This window comes from Garra rufa, chromosome 19 (assembly GCF_049309525.1).
Source record: "Garra rufa chromosome 19, GarRuf1.0, whole genome shotgun sequence".
NCBI lineage: Eukaryota > Metazoa > Chordata > Actinopteri > Cypriniformes > Cyprinidae > Garra > Garra rufa.
The window spans coordinates 2,255,879-2,278,973 of NC_133379.1; the positions used below are offsets into that span (position 1 = coordinate 2,255,879).

General features: G+C 37.8%; 1 protein-coding gene and 1 pseudogene across 1 annotated transcript in view; one reads left to right on the forward strand and one right to left on the reverse strand.

The window, feature by feature from the left end:
* Positions 1-23,095, forward strand: part of LOC141292873 (multidrug and toxin extrusion protein 1-like) — a 341,992-nt pseudogene that overhangs the window by 107,508 nt on the left and 211,389 nt on the right.
* Positions 1-23,095, reverse strand: part of kif4 (kinesin family member 4) — a 107,540-nt gene that overhangs the window by 67,924 nt on the left and 16,521 nt on the right. Inside the window, exons 4-10 of the mRNA XM_073824895.1 lie at positions 22,498-22,688; positions 22,322-22,411; positions 8,521-8,687; positions 8,094-8,188; positions 3,065-3,184; positions 2,493-2,668; positions 2,321-2,382 (exon numbers count right to left, since the gene is read on the reverse strand). Coding sequence (XP_073680996.1) covers positions 2,321-2,382; positions 2,493-2,668; positions 3,065-3,184; positions 8,094-8,188; positions 8,521-8,687; positions 22,322-22,411; positions 22,498-22,688 — 901 coding nt within the window. The remainder of the gene's footprint in view (positions 1-2,320; positions 2,383-2,492; positions 2,669-3,064; positions 3,185-8,093; positions 8,189-8,520; positions 8,688-22,321; positions 22,412-22,497; positions 22,689-23,095) is intronic.

Genomic DNA, 23,095 nt, shown 5'->3' on the forward strand with positions numbered 1-23,095 from the left:
AATACTCTTTTTAGCTTAATATTAATTAACATTAATAAATGCGGTTTCGTTATTGTTCATGTTAACTAATATAGTTAATGTTAACAAATGAAACTGGATGGCAAAATTGTATATATTGTGTGTATGTGTATGTGTCTGAAAGGGTTACACTTTAAAATCAACACACAATTCAGTAAACTTTAAATCCAAACTGGCAGAGGGTTACTGTGAATGCATGTGACAACTGGGCACCGTTTTCCTAATTGATTCTTAGTTATGTAGCGCTTAAGAGTGATGTCTTATAACAGGAGTCACCAGCAAAGCAATATCCACACAAAAATTGAACAGATAGGTAATGATGATATTTAAGCAGGATGTGGATGTAATGCAAGCAATAATAACATTTTGTTATCATCATGAATCATGTTCTTATCATCATCAGAAAATAGGGAAAATGTAGCATATTGGTTCACTGTTGGCATTATCTGAAGTCCTTGCAGGGGGTTAGGTTTATAGCAAACTCCTCCTAGAGATTTAATGATATCAACATTATATTTGGTCAGTCTGATCTAAAGGCCTTAGAGATGTTAAATTGTGAAGATCTTGAGTTAAAGGGCGTTAGTGGCGGCCTGACAAAGTTTGTTGTTTCGCCATGGACATAAAAGTTGTTATAACTCAGCCATAAAATGTCCGATCTGCCTCAATTTACAGGTTTGGTAAGAGTCCTGACCTGAAGACACCTAAATGCCAATATTCAGATATTATCATAGCGCCACCTGTTGGCAGTAGGATATATCATATCTTTCACTAACTCAAACATACCAAAATCAATCTGCACCAAACTTCATATGTTTGATAATAGTGCTGGCCTGAACACATCTACATGCCAATAATCAGTTATAGGCATAGCGCCACCAGCTGGCAGCGGCAAGTTTGGCACATTTAAATGACTTATGGCATATTTCTCCTACATTTACTGTATTAAAAGCATACTGCCCACCGTTTGCTGTTTTCCTAAAGCCACCGGTCGGCGGTGAGCCCGGGTGCGAGGGCCCGTTCATCGCTGCTTGCAGCTTTAATTATTCTTCGGCTGCTGCTGCTTCTCCAAAATGAAGTCTTTTTGAGGGCCTAAACATGCCCGAAAACTCACGAAACTTTGCAGACGCATCAGACCTGGCGAAAATTTATATCTGATATGGTTTTCAGAAGTGGGTGTGCCAAAATGGCTCGATAGCGCCACCTGTAAAATTTCAACGGAGTGCGCCTCGAGCTACACATATGAAACACACCAGTACCTACAAAAAAGTCTCCTGGTGCAACATCCGAAACCCAACAGGAAGTCTGTTATATTGAATTTCCTGTACGATTTTTGTGCAGTTTTTGCCATTTTCAGGCCTCGTACTTTAATGAACTCCTCCTACAAGTTTTTATCCGATCATCTTCAAATTTGCTGAGTGTCATCATAAGGCCTTTGCGATGTTAAATTGCGAAGCTTTAGAGTTTGTCGAAGGGCGTGTCCGTGGCGGCCGGACAAACTTTGATGTTTCGCCATGAAAAAGGAAGTTGCTATAACTCAGGCATACAATGTCCAATCAGCCCCAAACTTCACATGTTTGATAACAGTCCTGACCTGAAGATATCTACATGCCAATAATCAGTAATAGTCATAGCGCCACCAGCTGGCAACAGCAAATTACTTGTTTTACACTAACTTAAAGATGCAATGTACAATTTGCACCAAACTTCACATGTTTGGCAATAGTCCTGGCCTGAAGACATCTAAAAGCCAATATTCCGTAATAGCGCCACCTGTTTGCAGCAGGATATGTCATGTATTACACTCAAGCATGCCATGTTCAATCTGCACCAAACTTCATATGTTTGATAAAATCGCTGACCTGAAGACATCTGCATTCCAATATTCAGTTATACACATAGCGCCACCAGGTGGCAGCAATAAATCTGGCACATCTAAATGACTTTGACACATTCCTCCTAAATTTACTATGTTAAAAGCATAGTGCCCGCCATTCGCCACAGGTCGGCGGTGAGCCCGGTGCGAGGGCCCGCCCATCGCTGCTTGCAGCTTTAATTTATTATTATTATTACTACATAACATTAAACTTTACTAGATTAACATACTTTGTTCAGACAATGCAAGTCAATAACCAAAATTGTTTGCTCTTTAAAATATATTTTCAGAACGAATCTACACTGTGAGACAAGACTGTGAGGCACACTGAAATAAAAGACTTTCACTTGTTTTTCAATGACTCAAAGCAGTATATTCACACTTTGCACCCCTAATCATGCCATTAAATCTTAATTGAAAATGCCATACCCTGTCAGCACAGGTGCAACTCCTCCTCGGGCATGCAGGAGCATCACTTGAAGCTCTTGTACCTGTGTGCCAAAGTATTAACTCAGCATTCCATCTGATTTTAAGTTACCAGTCATGTAACAGTTGTTTGAAAAGCACCCAATAGCCCCAAAACACCAAACAGATTTAGTACCTGCTGTTTGAGTCGCTTCATTTCTACTGCACGTGGGTCAACATTGAGAACAGGCTTATTCTTAATTTTACGGGCACGGTCAGCATAGCGCAATGTGTTGATGGTCTCCTCAATGTTGGAGTCTGCTGGACTAACACATGCAATCATCAAGGTGTGGCTGTTTCCTCCAAGAGAGTCTGGGAAGACAATTTGCAAAGATGACCAAAAATCAAAGCAGCTGTAAAACATTTGCCGTGGCCTGACAAAGCTTTGTCTCAAAGATTTAAAAAAATAGAATAATTTGTAGTTTGAAGGTCAAAATCAATGTCAGATAGATGTTTTAACACATTGCTAGGTGTTGTTAGCATGTTGTAGCATAATAAAATATGCTAGCAACATTTTAGCGTGGTGCAGGCTAGCTTCTCGACTGTAGCTCTTTTATGAGTTAGAGTCAAACTTTTACTCAGAAAGGCAAGTTTAAACAGTAAATCAGCATGACTTAAATTCTTTAAGTGTGGTCACTCATGGTTATATGGTGTATTAAGCAAAGTAATTTGATAAACAATTGACTTTATAGGCTGAATTAATCTTACCCTGTAAGAGGCGTGTCAGTTTGGAATCCCTGTATGGCACAAAGGTCGCCTTTTTGCTTTCATCACCAAGTGCACTGATCACATTCCCCAGAGACAAAAGTCCACGGTTGATACTGATTCCTGTGACACAAATCAAGTCATCAAGTGAGGTGCAAGGAAAAAGCTAAAATTCAGTTATTTCCAGACTCATGACTTTGCTAATGGAACAAATTTTGTAGAATATCCTGGCCACACATGAATATAATGCAAATGAATGGGTTGTTAAGCTAAAAGTAAATAAATAAATGAAAATAAATATATCTTTAAAACACCTTGGAGGATGAGTGAGACGTCAGGAGCAAATGACAACTGCATTGTTCATTACTACATCCAACAACAGAACACCTTAATCGCTCAATCTGAGACATTCTTATCTTTCCCCCTGAGATGACACAATGGCGATCGGAGTTGGACTGTTTCAGCCCGGTGAGGGCGGGTCTAAGGTAAGGCGCTCATGCCAATCAACTATCGTGGGAGCGACCTCTCTCGGCATGTCGTCACACCGTCAAAAAGCAGAGAATGACCTGATTTTAAAAAGGGGATATTACTTTTAAAGATTAAAAAAAATACCACTGGGTGGATTATCATCATTGTAGGGTGGTTGTGTACACAAACCGCCAACACACATTAATGTTCAAACATGTAAAAGTGAGTTTTGCAGCCGATAACCCCTTTAAAGAAACCATTAACATGTTAGATTGCACCCCATAAACACAATCAAGCCTAGAAAAAAAAAACTGTCAACCACCCCTTTAAGGCCATTTTTTCAACAGGTAAGTGTATTGAACCAAAACTTTTAAAGACAAGTAATTTCCTGACAATTAAGTGTTATATAGCCTTCTGAATCATACTTAATGCTGCATGGCAACAAAGAAACAACTTGGGAGAGAACTGTCAGGTGATTTATTTCTTAGCATAAAATAGGACAATGGTACAAGAGGAATACCAAATTATTGTTTTAGGTGTGAAAATATAGCAGAAGTAACACCGCCATTCAAAGACAATGGAGTTCTGACAAGGCTCCTGAAATAATCAGGTCTTCACTTTAAGCTTTCATTTAGTTATGAGTGAAATTTTGCTAGAAAAAAGCACGAGAAATACCACGCAAGTGTCTCAGAGCCAGCATAAGCTATGAAAAAAAAAGACTTTCTCACAGTGTACAACGCAGCCTGCAAAAGTGAAATGCATGGTTGTCACCACTAGAATTGCCTACTGTAACCAAAGCACAATAAATTAATTTAACCTCTTGCAAGGAGGAGTACAGTGAGAAGTGCCTGGTTCCTACAGTGACATTTAGTGGGAGTAAAGCTTTTATATAGGGATGTATTAGTGCTGAAGGTATGAGGGAATTTATCAATACTGTCATGCATTCTCACACCATTGTGTGATGTAATACAAAAACCTGAAACTGATGATGCTACCCTCTCCTCATTCCCTTCATTGTTGGGCATTTTGTCAACATGACAAAGATGATATTAATTTTCCCAAGGGGAAAATCCTTCAGTGAACATGTATTTCACCCAAGGGGCAACCTCCCGCTCTCTCTATTGAAACCAACACGAAGTGATTTAAACTGCAATTCATCGACTGGCCGCTAGAGACTGGCTGCAGAAGGGAGTCAGTCCCATTGACTCCCCATGTTAAAATGCCCAACTTTACAGCATAGCTAGTTTTGCCCTTCATGTCAACTGTGAGGGGGGTGAATTTTTTTATAACTCATCCGTACAAGTTATGTTAAGCCTTAAAGTTCTGCATAATTAAGGGCGTGGTCACTTGAGTGACAGGGGGATTGCCGCTGCTCTCACCACTGGCGCGCTAGGCGGGCGTGGTTTAAGCAACCAGCTCCACCCGCGTCCCGCCTTTTTGCCCATTTTTGATTATCCGGGAGTGACGCGCGGTGACGCGATACCAAGATGGCAACGGCCGACTCCCGCCCACTATAGGCTTCAAAATAGCGCTTCAGAATCCTACGGGTGACGTCACGGATACTACGTCCATATTTTATACAGTCTATAATTTCACCCAATCTGAATGCTCTCGAGCACCTGTAGAGAGGAGCTGAGCAACACTCATTAAAGACCAGGGCATTTAAAAGAGAAGTTCACTTCCAGAACAAAAATTTACAGAATAATGTACGCACCCCTTTCTCATAAAGAAATAGTGTTTTGAGGAAAACATTTCAGGATTTTTCTCCATATAGCAGACTTCTATGGTGCCCCGAATTTTGAACTTCCAAAATGCAGTTTAAAAGCAGCTTCAAAAGATCCCAAATGCGGTTGTAAACTTATTTAGCTAAACAATCGGTTATTTATTTTTTTACAATTTATATACTTTTTAACCTCAAACACTCGTCTCACTCTGCCTGAACTCTGTGTTTTCTGGTTCAAGACAGTTAGGGTATGTCGAAAAAAATCCCATCTCATTTTCTCCCTCAAATTCAGAATCGTCCTACATCGCCATTTTATCTTTTGTTATGAGTGTTTGATAATCTTTGCAAACACTGGGTCGGTACTTCTGCAGCAATGTAGGATGATTTTGAAATGATTATTTAAGTTGAGGGAGAAAATAAGATGGGAGTTTCTCGACAGACCCTAACTGCCTTGAACCGGAAAAAAAAAAAAAAAAAAAAAAAAAAAGTTTAGGCAGAGCAAGACAAGACTAGCGTTTGAGGTAAAAAAATAAATAAATAAAATACAAATTAACCGTTAGTTTTGCTAGATAAGACCCTTCTTCCCTGGCTGGGATCGCATTTTTAGGCGCATTTAAACTGCATTTTGGTAAAAAACTTAAATGTTTTCCTCAAAAAACAATTTCTTTACAACTGAAGACAGACATGAACATTTTGGATGACAAGGGGGTGAGTACATTATCTGTAAATTTTTGTTCTGAATTGAACTTTTCCTTAAAGGAGGTTGTTCTCTAGAGTTAAACAGGACAGATGTGACAATTTGTCATGAACTTGTATGCTCAGTTTCAAGTGACTCAGCAGTGTACTAAAAGTTTTGGAGGACATACTAAGTACTAGTAGAATATTATACATTTCCTAAATTAAAACTAGGGTGTACTCATTTCTGCAATGCTTCATTTAAACAAAATTGATTTATTTTACAGGAAAGATTGGTATATACTTATATTTGACATGTGTATGTTTAATACATCTCAATTTTGCCACGTTTCCATGAATTATATTAGTGATCATTAAGAAAATACATATTTTATGCTGTGCTCTGTATATGTATATAATATCTCTAAATTTTTCTGGCCATGGCAATCAAAAAAACAAAAAACAAAAAAAACAACATGCTGCAAAAACATGTTGGATATTTTGACTGAGAGTATGCCCCCCTAATGTCATTAATGTACAGTCGTGGCCAAAAGTTGAGAATTACATAAATATTGGAAATTGGAAAAGTTGCTGCTTAAGTTTTTATAATAGCAATTTGCATATACTCCAGAATGTTATGAAGAGTGATCAGATGAATTGCATAGTCCTTCTTTGCCATGAAAATGAACTTAATCCCGAAAAAAGCTTTCCACTGCATTTCATTGATGTCATTAAAGGTCCTTCTGAGATCATTTCAGTAATCGTCTTGTTAACTCAGGTGAGAATGTTGACGAGCACAAGGCTGGAGATCATTATGTCAGGCTGATTGGGTTAGAATGGCAGACTTGACACGTTAAAAGGAGGGTGATGCTTGAAATCATTGTTCTTCCATTGTTAACCATGGCGACCTGCAAAGAAACGCGTGCAGCCATCATTGCGTTGCATAAAAATGGCTTCACAGGCAAGGATATTGTGGCTACTAAGATAGCACCTAAATCAACAATTTATAGGATCATCAAGAACTTCAAGGAAAGAGGTTAAATTCTTGTTAAGAAGGCTTCAGGGCATCCAAGAAAGTCCAGCAAGCGCCAGGATCGTCTCCTAAAGAGGATTCAGCTGCAGGATCGGAGTGCCACCAGTGCAGAGCTTGCTCAGGAATGGCAGCAGGCAGGTGTGAACGCATCTGCAAGCGCAGTGAGGCGAAGACTTTTGGAAGATGGCCTGGTGTCAAGAAGGGCAGCAAAGAAGCCACTTCTCTCCAAAAAAACATCAGGGACAGATTGATCTTCTGCAAAAAGTATGGCGAATGGACTGCTGAGGACTGGGGCAAAGTCATATTCTCCGATGAAGCCTCTTTCCGATTGTTTGGGGCATCTGGAAAAAGGCTTGTCCGGAGAAGAAAAGGTGAGCGCTACCATCAGTCCTGTGTCATGCCAACAGTAAAGCATCCTGAGACCATTCATGTGTGGGGTTGCTTCTCATCCAAGGGAGTGGGCTCACTCACAATTTTGCCCAAAAACACAGCCATGAATAAAGAATGGTACCAAAACACCCTCCAACAGCAACTTCTTCCAACAATCCAACAACAGTTTGGTGAAGAACAATGCATTTTCCAGCACGATGGAGCACCGTGCCATAAGGCAAAAGTGATAACTAAGTGGCTCGGGGACCATGACTGGAAACTCCCCAGATCTTAATCCCATTGAGAACTTGTGGTCAATCCTCAAGAGGCGGGTGGACAAACAAAAACCCACTAATTCTGACAAACTCCAAGAAGTGATTATGAAAGAATGGGTTGCTATCAGTCAGGATTTGGCCCAGAAGTTGATTGAGAGCATGCCCAGTCGAATTGCAAAGGTCCTGAAAAAGAAGGGCCAACACTGCAAATACTTACTCTTTGCATAAATGTCACGTAATTGTCGATAAAAGCCTTTGAAACATATTAAGTGCTTGTAATTATATTTCAGTACATAACAGAAACAACTGAAACAAAGATCTAAAAGCGGTTTAGCAGCAAACTTTGTGAAAACTAATATGTCACTCAAAACTTTTGACCACGACTGTATATATAAATAAAAATAAATATACATTAAAATAATATAGAATGAAGAGCAAAACTATTAATATTAAGAAATAATAAGAATGCATTTCTTAAATTTAACTCACCCTCTTTGAGTCGATCTCCCTCTGCTTTAGTTTTTTTTTGTCTTTCAGATCCAGCAAGATCCACCAAGTGCAATTTGGAGACCATAACATCACTCCTTGACAAACAAATTTCAATTTCAATTAAACAACCATTTACAATTATAGCCAAACATTTTACAGTTTTATGAAGATCCAGCAGTAGTTGAGAATTATGATATTTTTTGACCAGTTGAGCATTACTTAAGACCTAGATAAATTTACTTTGACAAATTAATTTAACCTGCTTATCAGTTTTATTGTGAATATTTAAAATAGACACCCCTTACTCCATTTTCCCCTATCATATTTAACTTAAAAGTAGTATTATAACAGCCAACTGTTATTGAGTCACCAAACAACCATATTAAGTTATTTTAGTTTAACAGCACGTTCAGTTGCATTTACATACTTGTCTCCTTTGCGTCGCTGCTCCAGTGATATGGTAAAGATGGCATGTGAGCGCGATGAAGCTGCATTCATGGCTGTTGAGCCCACTGTCCGTGCAGAGTTTCCCAACTCAAGACAACCCACCATCTCATGAGCAGTGAACACTTCCTTTTCTGTCAGCCCAACAATCTACATAATGAAAACAGAAACCAAAAAGACATCAGCTATAATAGATGGCAAATTAAATTATTAAATTTAAGGTAGTTGGAGCCGATAGCCTTGTGGGCAGTTCTTCAGCGAACAGTACAGTTGTAAGCAAGTTTGCGAAAGTGTTAGTCGCCCATTGCCCAGCAACTTTTTTTTCTTAATTCTAACCATGACTGAAAACATAAAATGGTGATCATCAAAATGTAAAGACTAGGGATGCACCGATACGAATCGGCCGATCATGCTTGCGCGTTTTGTCAGTAAAGTCGGTTCTGTAATCAGCGGTAAATGCCATCAGGTGCGTGATTTCACGTTGAGCCGTATATACTACACACGAGCTGCGCAAATCAATGTTCATTATCAGTGTGAATGTGCGCAGCTCGTCAGTGGACAACGGCTGTGTGTAGTATATACGGCTCAATGTGAAATCACGCACCTGATGGCATTTACCGCTGATTACAGAACCGGCTTTACTGACAAAACGCGCAAGTGATCGGCCGATACGTATTGGTGCATCCCTAGTAAAGACTGAATTGTAATTTAATAATAAATATGTAAATAGAGCTGAAACTATTCCTCGAGTAACTCGGTTACAAAAAATGATCGAGGCAAATTCCTCTGCCTCGAAGCCTCTTTTAATTTATTTTAAAGCTCACGTCTCGTTTTTTCGCAATGATTTTGTTTGTGACAATGTGCCTACGTCACCCACAAAGTGAAAGAAAACGCAAGGAAGGAGTTGAAGGGGTTTGAACAGAGAACAGAAAATGTCCAAGGTTTGGGATAATTTCAAATTGAAAAGTAAAGAGAACGCTGTGGTGTGTCCATTGCAAGATCGAGCTAGCATACCACAACAGCATATCGTCCATGCTGGCTGTTACCCGAGACCAGGTAAATTCAATGTAACTTAGTGTTAAATCTGTGTGATTGCTAGTCGAGATGAAGGCTGTTAAATATTGTATGTCAATTATGTAAGGGATAAACCACGACGGCCAGAGCAACTGAGTGAAAATATAATTTACTGCACGACGGATCTCCGTATACACGCCATATGACCATTCATGCATGTACAACCATAGATATGTATAGATAGATTCCCTATTGTTAAGATGGAGGACGTGCTTGGAGCGGTCAAAAGGGAATCTACTTTTACATATCTATGGCTACAGCAACGAGCATGGTGTTATTGTTTACACTGTCGTCAAGGATACGCAGAGAGAATGTATACTCTTTGATGTGGGCAACCATCGTTTTCAAAAGTCTCTGTTTTGGTTTGGGATGCACCGAAATGAAATTCTTGGCCGAAGCCGAATAAGGAAACGCTTGGCCGAAGGCCGAATACCGAACGCTGCGTTTCGCATTTTTTCCCATTTATTTTGCCACTTTTTTCACCATTACAATAATTAAATAGTAAAAATTTGCTTTTTACTATTTTGCATTGCTTTTCAGAGAAATAAATCAAATAACAAAAATACAATTTCAAAATATTTAACACTGAACTAGTTTTTAATATTAATATTTTTACTAGAAATTAATATTAAAGTTTCAAAGAATAAATCAATTATATTAATTTAAATTTAATTGTTATCAAATATATTACTTTTATGATTCATACTTTTTATTTTCTTCAATGGACAAACAATATATTCAATTTACAGATAATTAAATGTTTTGTAAACCCCTCCCCCTAGCCCACCCAAACAACGTGTCAGGTACAATTATTTGTAAATTGCTATCATATATCTACTAAACACAAAAAATACAATCATCTTAAAATGGAAAAAAAGGAAAAGAAAACAAAAAATATAACAAGTTAAATAATTTACATTCTTTCAATGTGTCTCACCACAAGGACTTTAGAGTTCCTCAAGAAATGCCAAATATCTACCCCACCTTCTCTCGTAAACTTCTATTTTTTCAAGTAATCTATGACATTTTTTCATATGCTGCCACCTTACCCAATTCTGCAACCCATTCTTGAAAAGATGGTGAACCTGCTGACCGCCAACCCCTCATAATAATTTGTCTCCCTATCATAATACTTATTTGAATCCACTCTATCATCTCAACATCAGCACTTAATAAAAGTGGGTCTCCTAAAATGTAAATACTTGGACAAAATGAAAAGCAGCATCCTGATACCTCTTGAATATAATTATGAACCTTAATCCAAAATTCCTGTATTTTAACACAGGGCCACAGAGCATGCACCAGGTCTCCCTCTTCACTCTCACATCTCCAGCATTCAGCAGAGTCCTTTAAACCAAGTCTGAAAAGCCTGCTCGGGGTCCAATAAAAACAATTTAATATTTTGAACTGTATAAGTCGTACTCCAAGATTTCTTGACATTACTTTACAATTTTGACAGATTTTAATCCAATGTTCATCACTAAATGTACAATTTAAGTCCTTACTCCAGACCACTTTAAGCGCAGAATGGAAATTACAACCTGACTTGTCCATTAACCATCTGTAATATATTGAAACCTCTACCATATGCTGTTAGAATTATAGACAAGATATTATCTTTTTCTGGAGCTTGACTACCAGTCCTAAAAGTCCCACATAATAGATGTCTAAACTGTAAATATCTCCAAAATTGTCTTTTATTAAGGCCAAAAGTTTGAATTAATTGGCTAAATGATTTTAAAATGTTATTCTCATAAACATCCCCTAACTTCAAAATACCCTTCTCTATCCATTCTTTCCAAAAAATAAGTTAACTTTCCGATACACAATTTGGGATTCAACCAAATACTTGAAGCGGTGTTCAAGAAGGGGTTAAACTTAAATATTTTTGCTATTCTTTTCCAAATTGATTGGAGATGTGATATTATTGGGTGAGATTGTAGATGTGATTGATTGGAGATGTGATTTTTTGGGTAGCTTGACGGACAAGCATTGTAGTGGTGGAAGGGGAGGTAGGATAGCTTGTTCAACATTAAACCAAGGTGGGGCCCTCTCTGGAGGGAGGGACCAATGAGCTAAATGTCTCAGGCTGAAGGCGTAATAATAAAATAAAAGTTTAGGAAGCCCCAGTCCTCCTTTGTCAACCGGCTGTTGCAACTTACTCATATGCAACCGTGGACGCTTATTATTCCAAAGAAATGACTTAGTTAACTTATCAAACTGTTTAAAATATTGCATAGGAATCTCTACTGGGATTGACTGAAGTAAATAATTCTCGGAAGGCAGTTCATTTTAAGAACATTCACCTTACCCCAAAGAGACAAATTTAGTGATGACCACCTCCCTACATCATTTGAAATTTTTTGTAGTAATGGTTCTAAATTCACTCTTACTAAATCTTTAAGTTTATGAGGGAAGAGAATACCAAGGTATCTTATACCTTGTTTGGGCCACTGAAAGGGAGCGGGCTGGAAAAATGACACAGGGCATTAAGCTGTCAAAGGAAGAGCTTCAGACTTTGACCAGTTAACTTTGTAACCAGAAAGCTTAGAAAATGAATTAATAATCTCCAACAAACATGGCACTGAATTTTGAGGCTCTGAGACAAACAATAATATGTCATCTGCATACAACATCAATTTGTGAACTGTTCCCTCCACAGAAACCCCAGGAAAGCTTGTACTTGCTCTTATAGCTGCTGCCAGAGGTTCTAAAGCCAAGCAAAACAGCAACGGAGATAATGGAGATCCTTGACGGGTCCCTCTTGCTAGCGTAAAATAAGAAGAAATTTGTCCATTAGTCTGTACTGCAGCTTGGGGTCGCGTATACAGTAATCGTATCCATTTTAGAAAAACATTCCCAAACCCAAAAACTTTTAATGTCTCAAACAAATACTCCCATTCAACACAGTCAAAAGCTTTTTCCGCATCCAGTGAGATTGCTGCTACTGGACCATCGGCATCAGCCATTGACCACATAATATTAATAAGTCTCCGGATATTATCTGCCCCATTTCTACCATGTATAAAGCCCACCTGATCCCCGTGCACTAAACTAGTAACAACCTTGACCAGCCTGTTTGCCAAAATTTTAGAAAGTATTTTAACATCTACCGGCATTAAAGAGATTGGGCGATAACTCTTACAATCAGCTGGGTCCTTGTCTTTAAGTATAAGAGTAATTAATGCCTGCGTCAATGTAGATGGTAGCTCTTCTTTCTCCATTGCCTCATTATATAAATTTAGCAGCAGTGGAGATACCTCAACTGCATAGCATTTAAAAAACTCTGCAGTAAATCCATCTGGCCCCGGAGACTTAGAAGAGGGTAAGGACCTGATTACTTCTAGAATTTCTTCAATTGTAATGGGGGAGTCAAGTCCACTTTTCTGTTCTTCTGTCAGCTTGGGTAAATTTAATGAGTCCAAAAAATCCCTTATATCATTATCCCCTGCATCACAAGTAGATGTGTATAAATCTATATAAAATTTCCTAAAAACTTCATTTATGTCCTCTAACTTGGTTACAATTATTCCTTCAGCTGACTTAATAGAGGGAATTAGAGACGACATTTCTCTTTGTTTAATATAATTTGCAAGAAACTTGCCTGCTTTGTCACCAGATTCAAAATATTTCTGTCATGCCCTAAATAACCCAAACTCCACCTTCTTTGATAATATCTCATTGTACTTATATTTTAACTGAGTTAAATATCTCAGGCCTTCAGGTGTGGTCTTTTTCATCATCTCCAATTCACTCTCTTTAATTTTCCTTTCCAAATTAGCCAGGTCTCTATTATTACATTTTTTAGAGTAAGAAGCATACTGAATAATATATCCCCTTAACACTGCCTTCAAAGCTTCCCAAGCAATTCCTGCAGAGGGCGCAGTTGCCAAATTTGTCTCTTCGTAAATTTTGATTTGAGTTTTTAAAGCCTCCTTAAACTCTGGTTTTTGCAAAAGTGAAGAATTAAATCTCCATCTGTAACAGCGTTGACTAACCTGACGTGGGCTAATTTCCATACTAACCCAAGCATGATCTGATATTATAATGGTGCCAATAGAACAAGTAGAACAAGAAACGAGAGACTTTGTTACCAAAAAATAATCAATTCTAGAATATAGCTTATGTGGAGCAGAATAGAATGTATACTCTCTTCCATCTGGATTCAGAATCCTCCAAATATCTACTAACCCAAAGGTTTTACAGATATTTTGTAATTTCACATAAGCCTTGGGCATTTTACTCTTTGATAAATGGCTCCGATCAAGCACTGGATCAAGCACCAGATTCAAATCCCCACCTAAAATAATGTCACACTGCCCATTTGCAAGTAACATGCCCTCTAATTTAACGAAAAAAGTATAATCATCGATATTTGGTGCATAAACATTGCCAAATAATATGTTCTGCCCATGCACCTCTGCCAGTATAATAAGAATTCTCCCTTCTTTGTCTTTAATTTGCTTTATACATTTAAATTGTAACTGCTTATTAACCAATGTAATCACCCCCCTACTATTACTTGTACCCTCATTATAAAATACCTTTCCGACCCAACCCCCCAGTAACTTCTCTGCTTCCTTCTGTAAGAGATGAGTTTCTTGAAGAAACACTACATCATATTTTTCCACCCTTAGTTTTGACATAACCTTCTTTCTTTTAATTGGATGTCCTAACCCCTTTACATTCCATGTGGTGAGACGCAGTACTCTAGATAGATGCACTACTAGCTTTCAAATAATATATAAAAAAGTAGCAATTATAATCGTACATGCACAAACTTGCGACTGACACCGCAACCCCAATTTTAACGAAATGAACTGCGCTTGAACAAGAACAGAGCGCAAAATTGTCAAGTCATTATAAAGAAATGTCCTTTCAACAACAAAAACTTGACGGTCCATGACTCGCGTGCAGGTGAAAGGCCCACCAGTTTCCCACCATCGCCGCAAAATGATCAATCTCCGGTCCAAATGTATGACCTCAGAACAAAATACCCTTTATAAAGGTTCAAAACATTAATAAAATCAAGACTACTATATAACATCAGATATCACATTAAGGATCAGTCCCGTTACTGTCCCATTTCAGTGATATACTTCAAGGCTTCTTTTGGGCAAACGAAGCGTTTATATCCCTCGCTAGTCTCGATCCTTAGGGTCGCTGGATACATCATCGCAAATTTCACCCCTCGAGCATGATGGGCTCTTCGGCATTCTCTGAACTTCTCTCGCTTAGGTTGTGTCGCTCTTGCAAAGTCCGGGAAAATCAGTATCCGATTCCCCTCGTACTGGATCTCCCCCTTCTCCCGCGCAGCACGCAAAACCGCATCACGATCCCCTGATCTCAGAAATCTCACCAGTATAGGTCTAGGTCTGTCCTCAGGATTGGGTCTTGGGCCGAAAACTCTGTGAGCTCGTTCTATTTCCGTGTGCCGTCCCGATGTGTCAAAAACTGAGGAGATCAGATCCCCCATGTACTTCATCATATTTCCGCCTTCCTTTCCCTCCGATACCCCTGTAAAGCGAAGATTATTTCGTCGATTTCGATTCTCCATATCCTCTACTTTGTCTTGTAACTGATCAAGTTCACATTTGCTTGCAGGCGGATTCCTTTGCCACTCTTTCTCCGTTTCCTCAAGAAACTCCACACGTTTTTCGACATCATCGATTCGCGCAATCAACGCGGATAATTTGTTCTCCACAGACGTTGTAGTTCGGCGAATATCCTCGATGCCTCCCATAGGGCTGGGCGATATGGCTGAAAACTATATCACGATATCAGTGTTTCATATCGGTCAATATCGATAATTATTGATATTTATGACCCATTTAAAATAAGGACCAGGAGAAAAATATATTACATTCAAACATTTTTATTTTAAACTTAACCTTCCTGATCATAATCCCCTCATTTATTAAGACATAAATGTCAACAACCATGGAAAACTCAAATAATTAAAATGTAAACCTAAGTCTAAAGTCACAATATACACTTAATTATCTCTTAACCCTCAATTCAAACCCCATTCATTGTCGATGAAGTGAATGGTCAAGCTAATGTATGGCCCAGAAGTACGGCTTGACCACAGGTCAGAGGTTGTTGCAAAGTACTTGGCTGATTATATTTATTGCTGCACAGATTGCTGGTTTCCAGTAGCCAACGTTACTTCTTTCCCGGTACTTTAGCCTACTTTGTGTAATAACGAAAACATTTCAGTGAAAAAATAAGTCCAAAACTTTCAACATTTTGAACAATAGGGCCCTACAATCTTTAGCTTTTTTCAGAAATTCTTGTTTTAATTTTTCTGATAATCAAATGAAAGCAAAGTCACTGATTTATTTTTAAAAATAAAAATAAATGAAGCTTTACTGTTAAAATTAATACATAGAAGAAAAATTATATTCAGTTAAAAAAAAAGTTTAATAATAATAGTATTTTTTCAACAATTAAGTGGTGACTCTTTTTTTTTCATATATATTGTTTTATGTAAATTATTTAAATGTGAACATATAAGCACCTACATTATACTGTACAAAGTAATACAAGACTAATATTGTTCTGTCACATGTTAAACCGTACTTTTATTTTGACAGGTTGCCGTGAAGTTTCAGTGTGTAATACAGTATGAATGATGCTAGTTTCACTAATGAAACGGTAAAATTGACAAAAAGTGACACTCACAGCAGCTTTGGAGATGTATTTATTGGAGTTTGTCTGTTCATGTGAGATGCAAAGGCCAAAAATTAGCGGGAGCGTCACGTGTGCAGTATGCGTGTAGTGAAAATAAAACGCGTCTCCTCCATTCATACACAGAGGCAAACGGAACATGCAGGATTCATATTGAAACGGTCTTTTTGCATTTCAGTTTTCACAGACACTAGTCCATATCACGATCTGAATTAATTAACAGACCAACTTTTGATTTATTGATCCAAAAATCGACGAATTCCGCGGCATTCCGCCCTATAGTAAAGTCCGTTTTTATGAATGGAGTCCGCGATCCCGTCTGTGAGGAGACATTGTAAACGCGCGATCATGTAGAGACAGAAATCACATGCCGTCGTGTAAAAAGATAAATAACATAAGGCTATTTAGTTTGTTTAATACAACAACAAGGGCCCGTTCTGTAGAAAAGATAACCTTAACTTCTATTGTGACCTGGCGCTATATAGAAAATAAAATTAACTGGACGTTAAAGGGGGGCTGGGCGGGCCGACGAAGAATACAAAATATCGAACGTTTTATCGAACACATTTATTGATATCGATCTCTTGTCTATCGCGATATATATCGTTATCGTTTTATCGCCCAGCCCTAGCCTCCCATATCATCTGAGATTTTCTTCAACATAGTGTAAATGTTCGATATGTCTTGTGACATTTCATTCTCTGAACCCAGCTGCGGGGCGACAGTCTCGCCATCCGGAGGAAGCTCACAAGCTTGCGATCTCAAATGCCTCTTAATATCTCCTAAATTCGCGCTTTTCGACTGCTTCGACATTTTACTGAATCGGTAACAATCAGGATGCAAATAACTATTAGAGTTGACCGTATAATAATAACTTATCAGGATAATTGTATTAAAGCCGCACGGAGCTCCACTTTAAGCAGCCATCTAGCCTCCAAGCGTCACGTGACTCCAAATATTATATTACTTAAATAACATATACATATATTTTACTGCCTTTGTTTAAATTGTTTACATTTTTATAACACATTATCTTGTGGATCCATCAGTTCACATTTACAACTCTATGCGTTTCTCTTCCAGCAGGAGGCGCTTTCAGAATAATATTACACAAAGCAGCGCAGCAAATGACTTTGAAACGTGCAGCGCTCACCGCTCATATTTATTCAATGGATAGCCTTTTGAAGTTTCATCACAATTCTTGTCTTTCAGTCCCCACATTTAAGACCACCTGAAATTATAATTAAGACTTTCTTAACCCCTAAATAAAACTGCAGTCATCAATGAAAATTAAGAGCTTTAAGTCTTTCAAAAAACAAAGCTTACACAAAATACGTTTCTTTTTATTTTTTTCCCCGCCATGTTCAGGGCACAAGAAAAATATTAGGGGACTAAATTAATATCAGCATATAAAGTATAATCGCCTCTTATTGTCTCTGAGAGAATGCACGTCAGATGCTAAAAGCACCGTCAGTTTTCACTTTCACTTTAACATATTGCGCAGTTTTCACGTTGCTTGTGTGATATCCATTGGCTCACCTCCATGGTTTAAAACATAAATATTTATAAAAATACAGTATATAGAAAGGACAAATCTTTAAAATATTGTGACGTAACACCAACGTAAAGCCATTGTTTTCCACTCACTGAAAGCTACATCTGTCTCTGTCTCTCCTCTCATCACTGGCTGCCCGCACGACTGCAGACACAGCCCCTCTTGAAATTTCGGCATTACATGTTTTGCAAATCGTCCGTGGGTCTTTCTCGGATATACTGATATACGTCCACACCGCAGATGTGTTGCTTCAGACAAGCACGTGCAGGCTGCGGTTTCTGTTTGCGTCAACATACTGTTTCGGCCGTGTTGTTTCGGTGATAAAAGTCTTTCGGCCGAAAACCGAAAATGCCCTTTTGGGCCATTTTCGGCCGAACATTTTCGGTGGCCGAATATTCGGTGCATCCCTAGTTTTGGTCCGTTAACACTGAAACGCAACACCGGAGTTTTCAAACTAATACGGGGTCTACACACTGATCTATATAGATCAATGGGTCTACAGCGTTTTCAAAAGTCTCAATTTTTTAGGGTTGAAATCGACGGAGTAGTGTAAACGATATGCGCAACGTTAACCGTAGCAAAAGTTATAAGTTTTAAAACTTAGTTTTATTGGCTTAAAGCACTCCGAGTGAAACCATGCATGGACTTATGTTTTGCCTCCTAAATGCCACAAATCATTCCAAGAAGACAGTAAAGGCTTATGTTATGCCTGAGCTGTAGATTGTGAAACTTTTAGTTCTGAAAGTTAAGTTGCAAGACTTAAAGCAGTGTTTTTTGTATTACTATTAATAATTTATTTTATTGTATGCCTTAGTTTTGATAATTAAAAAAAGTGATTTATTTTACACCCAGTCAACTTTGTTATTGTTCACAGTACAAGCACAGACAGTAAAAAAGGGTAATAACTAAATGCTTATTTTTGATAAAATATTGTTGCATACTATGCATTTAAAAAAAAAAATGTAAATTTTAAGAAACCTTTCTTATTTTCTCTTGTATATTTAATAATGCTCTTTAAGCAAAAATAAGTTTTATCCGATTACTCTATTAATCGATGGAATTTTCGGCAGAATACTCGATTACTAAAATATTCGATAGCTACAGCCCTAGTAAATATGTAATATGATAAGTGTTTAAATGTTTTGGAGCGGCTTGCAGAACATGCTGCTCCACACAAACTCCATCTCTGCAAGAACTGCGAGTTTGAGTTGCTTGTAACTAGAGATTGACCACCCAGGGATCGGAATTAGCCGATTTTCTGCATCATCAACCTGAACCAGAGACAGTCTGCTGATTCAGAGTCTGTTTTGACGTCACATTTACGCTCACATTTGCATGTAAACGGCGTCGCCCTGCAAGTTCATCACTGTAAATGAAGACAAAAATCTTGTAATTTGTTATATGTGAAGAATCAAAGTAAACCATAGAGCAGAGGTTCTCAACTCTGGCCCTCGAGGTCCACTTTCCTGCAGAGTTATGCTGCCTTCATGTGCTATCGTAATTATGGTAAATACCAAAATCCGACATTGAAATTGCACATGAACACCCACTAACGTTGTAATTTCCACTGGAAAGCTCGAAATTTATGATACCCGAGTTGCCGAGATGGGATAAACTTTGACCTTTCAACATGGCGGACAGCAACGAAACTATACTGAATGGTAAACATTGCATGATGTTAAAAGTTAAAAAAACTTATATAGGCTATATAAAATATATATACTTATATAGGCTTATATAAAAACTTATATAGGCTAGCTAAAACAGAACCATTAGTTAGTATTGTCTTTAAAAAAAAAACTATACTATTCATGATCAATAAGATATACAGCCTATCATTTATCGTTTGCGTTTTGATGCATCCTCTTCTTCCTGTAGCAGATGCATTAGGGAGTTTAACCGTTTTAAAACTTTTACCCAAATAGCATGTGAGGACAAATTCTGAGTCCGCCATGTTTCTCTTCACTACGACAACAAAAGCACCTGAACACGACACACTGGTAATTTCCACTTCACAAGTGGAAAGCATCATCTTTCCCATATCACATGAAGGCAGCATTAACCTTCAACCTTGATCAAACTCACCTGACTGTAACTTTCTAATAATGATGAAGAGCTTGATTAGCTTGTTCAGGTGTGTTTGATTAGGGTTGGAGCTAAACTCTGCAGGAAAATGGACCTCGAGGGTCAGAGTTGAGAACTCCTGCCATAGAGGAACCACAGGGCTTGTCTGGGACAAGTAGATTTTTAAAGTGAGAGAATTTTACTTGCCAAGTGGATTAGAAAACTGCTTAAAATGTTAATAACAGAAATAAGTAGCGAAGCACTAAAACTTGGCCACCAAAAATTGTGCAAAAATAATTCAGATATTTTTGCATTCAGCATAAATGGCAACTGATAGGCTAATGTACTCACGTCGTGCCATGAGCTCACGCAGCCTATCTGAGTGCGAGAGAGAGACCTATACTAAAATCAGAAAAAATTAGCACAACAGCACACACACAAAAAAAAAAAAAAATTATAGAAGCATACTGCGGTAGAAAAAAAAAAGCATTATTTATGATATGTGACAGGTAAGCAACATTACACATGCAAAATATCAAATATCAGCATGATTTCAATGACACTAATTTTATATAATAGCAGTTCAAGAAGCAAGTTAAAATTACTTACAACTTAGACACAATATTGATTTTTTGCTCAGTTTCGCAAACAAAAAGCCATTCCAATCAAAGCCACAACTGTTGTGTGTCTCTAAACAATATACAGCTGCATTTTGTTACTGAATGAATCTACATTTTTAACAAATTGAGTGGGTAAAGGCACCTCTACACTTTCTTATTAATCTAACTGAATTAATCGAAAGAATCATGATAGATATATAGATAGATACGTAGATAGATTAAAAAAAAAATCTGATTGAAGCCCTGCATACTGAGTTCTGTAAGAGTATTCTCAGAGTACAGAGAAACACACCGAACAACGCATGCAGGGCAGAATTAGGCCAATACCCTCTACTAATGCGCATTGAGAAACGAGCCATCAAATTTTGGAATCACCTAAAAATGACTGACTCCAACTCTTACCATTTTAAACCAGAACAAGCCCTGCAAGTGAACCCTGAAAAAAGTCCAGATTCAGATGCTCCTGAAGCTGCAAAAACAAACTAACATGACTAACAACATCCAGCATCAGGACACTGAAATATCCATTCACAAAATTCAGCCCAACCAAATTATAAAAGCACACAAAGAAAATTATCTATCCTATTGAAATGAAACGACATAAAAACTAAGTAAACTTGAATGTTATTTGGCCCTACATAGTGATTACACAACTGCAGATTATCCGAGTACAATTAAAAACTGTAAATTAAGATAAGTTACGTGGTACATACTGAGCAATCAAACTCTGACCATAGAGACTGGCAGATATTGACAGCACTGGCTGCCCAAAGAGAGCCGCATCTATCCATACTGTAATCATGGGGAAGTGGAGACAGAGCAACACTTCCTCACCAGCTGCCCTAACTATCAAGACATTAGAATTAAATTTTATCCAAAATTTGAAACACTTTGCCCTGACTTTAAAATGTTAAATTTCTATTTTTTAGGTGAAAAACAAGATTGAATTTAAAATTGTTTATAGAAAACTAAAATGTTAATTATGTGTTCTGCTTTTAAATGTATAAACATGCATGTATTTGTTGCACATATATCTGTTCTACATTCAACGTAAACACTATGCTTTGGCAATACATTGTAACAATTGTCATGCCAATAAAGCACATATTGAATGAAATGGAATTGATAGAGAAAGAGATTGCTTGCTGGAAATCGGGCACAAGCCACATGAACAAAAAAAGAGAAAAAAAAAAAAAAAAGTATATCCACCTAGCAGCGCATTATGTATCCTCTTGCCATATGAGGGACAAAGGCTAAACCCCCCTTTTTCTTTATTCTTTCCTCTCTGTAAATATTTACCTTGTATTTTTCATTTTTATTTATATATTGTTATACTGTATATGATATGCCTGTATAACTTGTTCACTGTTAATAAAGCTCAGTTGAATTGAGAGAGAGAGAGAAATTTATCATGATAGTTATCAATATTGTCTGACATGAAAAACTGAAAATGATCAAGACTGTCTGCAAGTAAAAGCATTTGCTCTGAGCTTTTGCTGTGCTGTCTTGAGCAGAGCTGCTAAATGTGTATGCAGCATGGTTAAAACAAGTGGCTCTGGTTCGCTCTCCTTTTGGCACGTTGGCAGTTTACGGTTTGCAACAGAAATGGCAAAGCTTGTCATTTAGGCAAACTTTTATTGGCACCAGTGCGATGGTCTGCAACACGCAAGTGCAGCATTATTCGCATAGTGCTGAATATTATATCAAACTTCATTATAATTGAGGAAATCTTTATCTTTATTATTTTATCACCCATTCCTAATTTAATTTGTAGAACTCACTTTGATGCCATCTTTAGGATCCTCTCTGATACTGATGATGGGTTTATCCTTTGATGTGCACAGCAGGTCTAGGATCTCTTCATTGTAAATCTAAGTTTAAAGAAAATAACAACACCCTTTAGTTACACAAAATTAAATCCATAAAGGAAAACAAGATGGTATACAAGCATTTATACCTCAAGGTAAGACACAGCCAACACAAATTCACAATCTGCACTTTTAGACTTTTCCTGAAAGATTCTTCGTATCACTCGTGGGATGACCCCAACTGTGGACTCATTCTCTTGTTCTGATGTGTATGTGCCTCCCATAGAGAATGTCTTCCCTGACCCGGTCTGCCCATAGGCCAGAACAGTGGCATTATAGCCTGCAAAAAAAAGAAAAGAAAAAGAAAGTATAACACTGCTTTAAAACTGACAAGGAAACAAGAGGTCTTTATGGTCTCTTGTATGGAGTGCCTAGGGGGACAAGGTAGAATAGAGGTTGACCAGTTGATTGGTTTTGCAGGTTAATTCAGCACCAATAGCCAATTTCCATCAGCAAAAATCTGTTTTTCCCGGGTTGATTCCATTGCTGGAGCATCTGAGAAGGGCCTGCTGTTATTATTCACTATGAGAGTGGCCACTGACGCCTCATGCAGTTTGTTTTGACACTTAAGATTTAAAACAGACAATGAAACCGTGTGTATACAGTATACTACAGTACGCGTTTATATAATTTAAAAGTAATTAATCGGTTAACTAGATGCTGGGGGCAGCCGTGGCCTAATGGTGA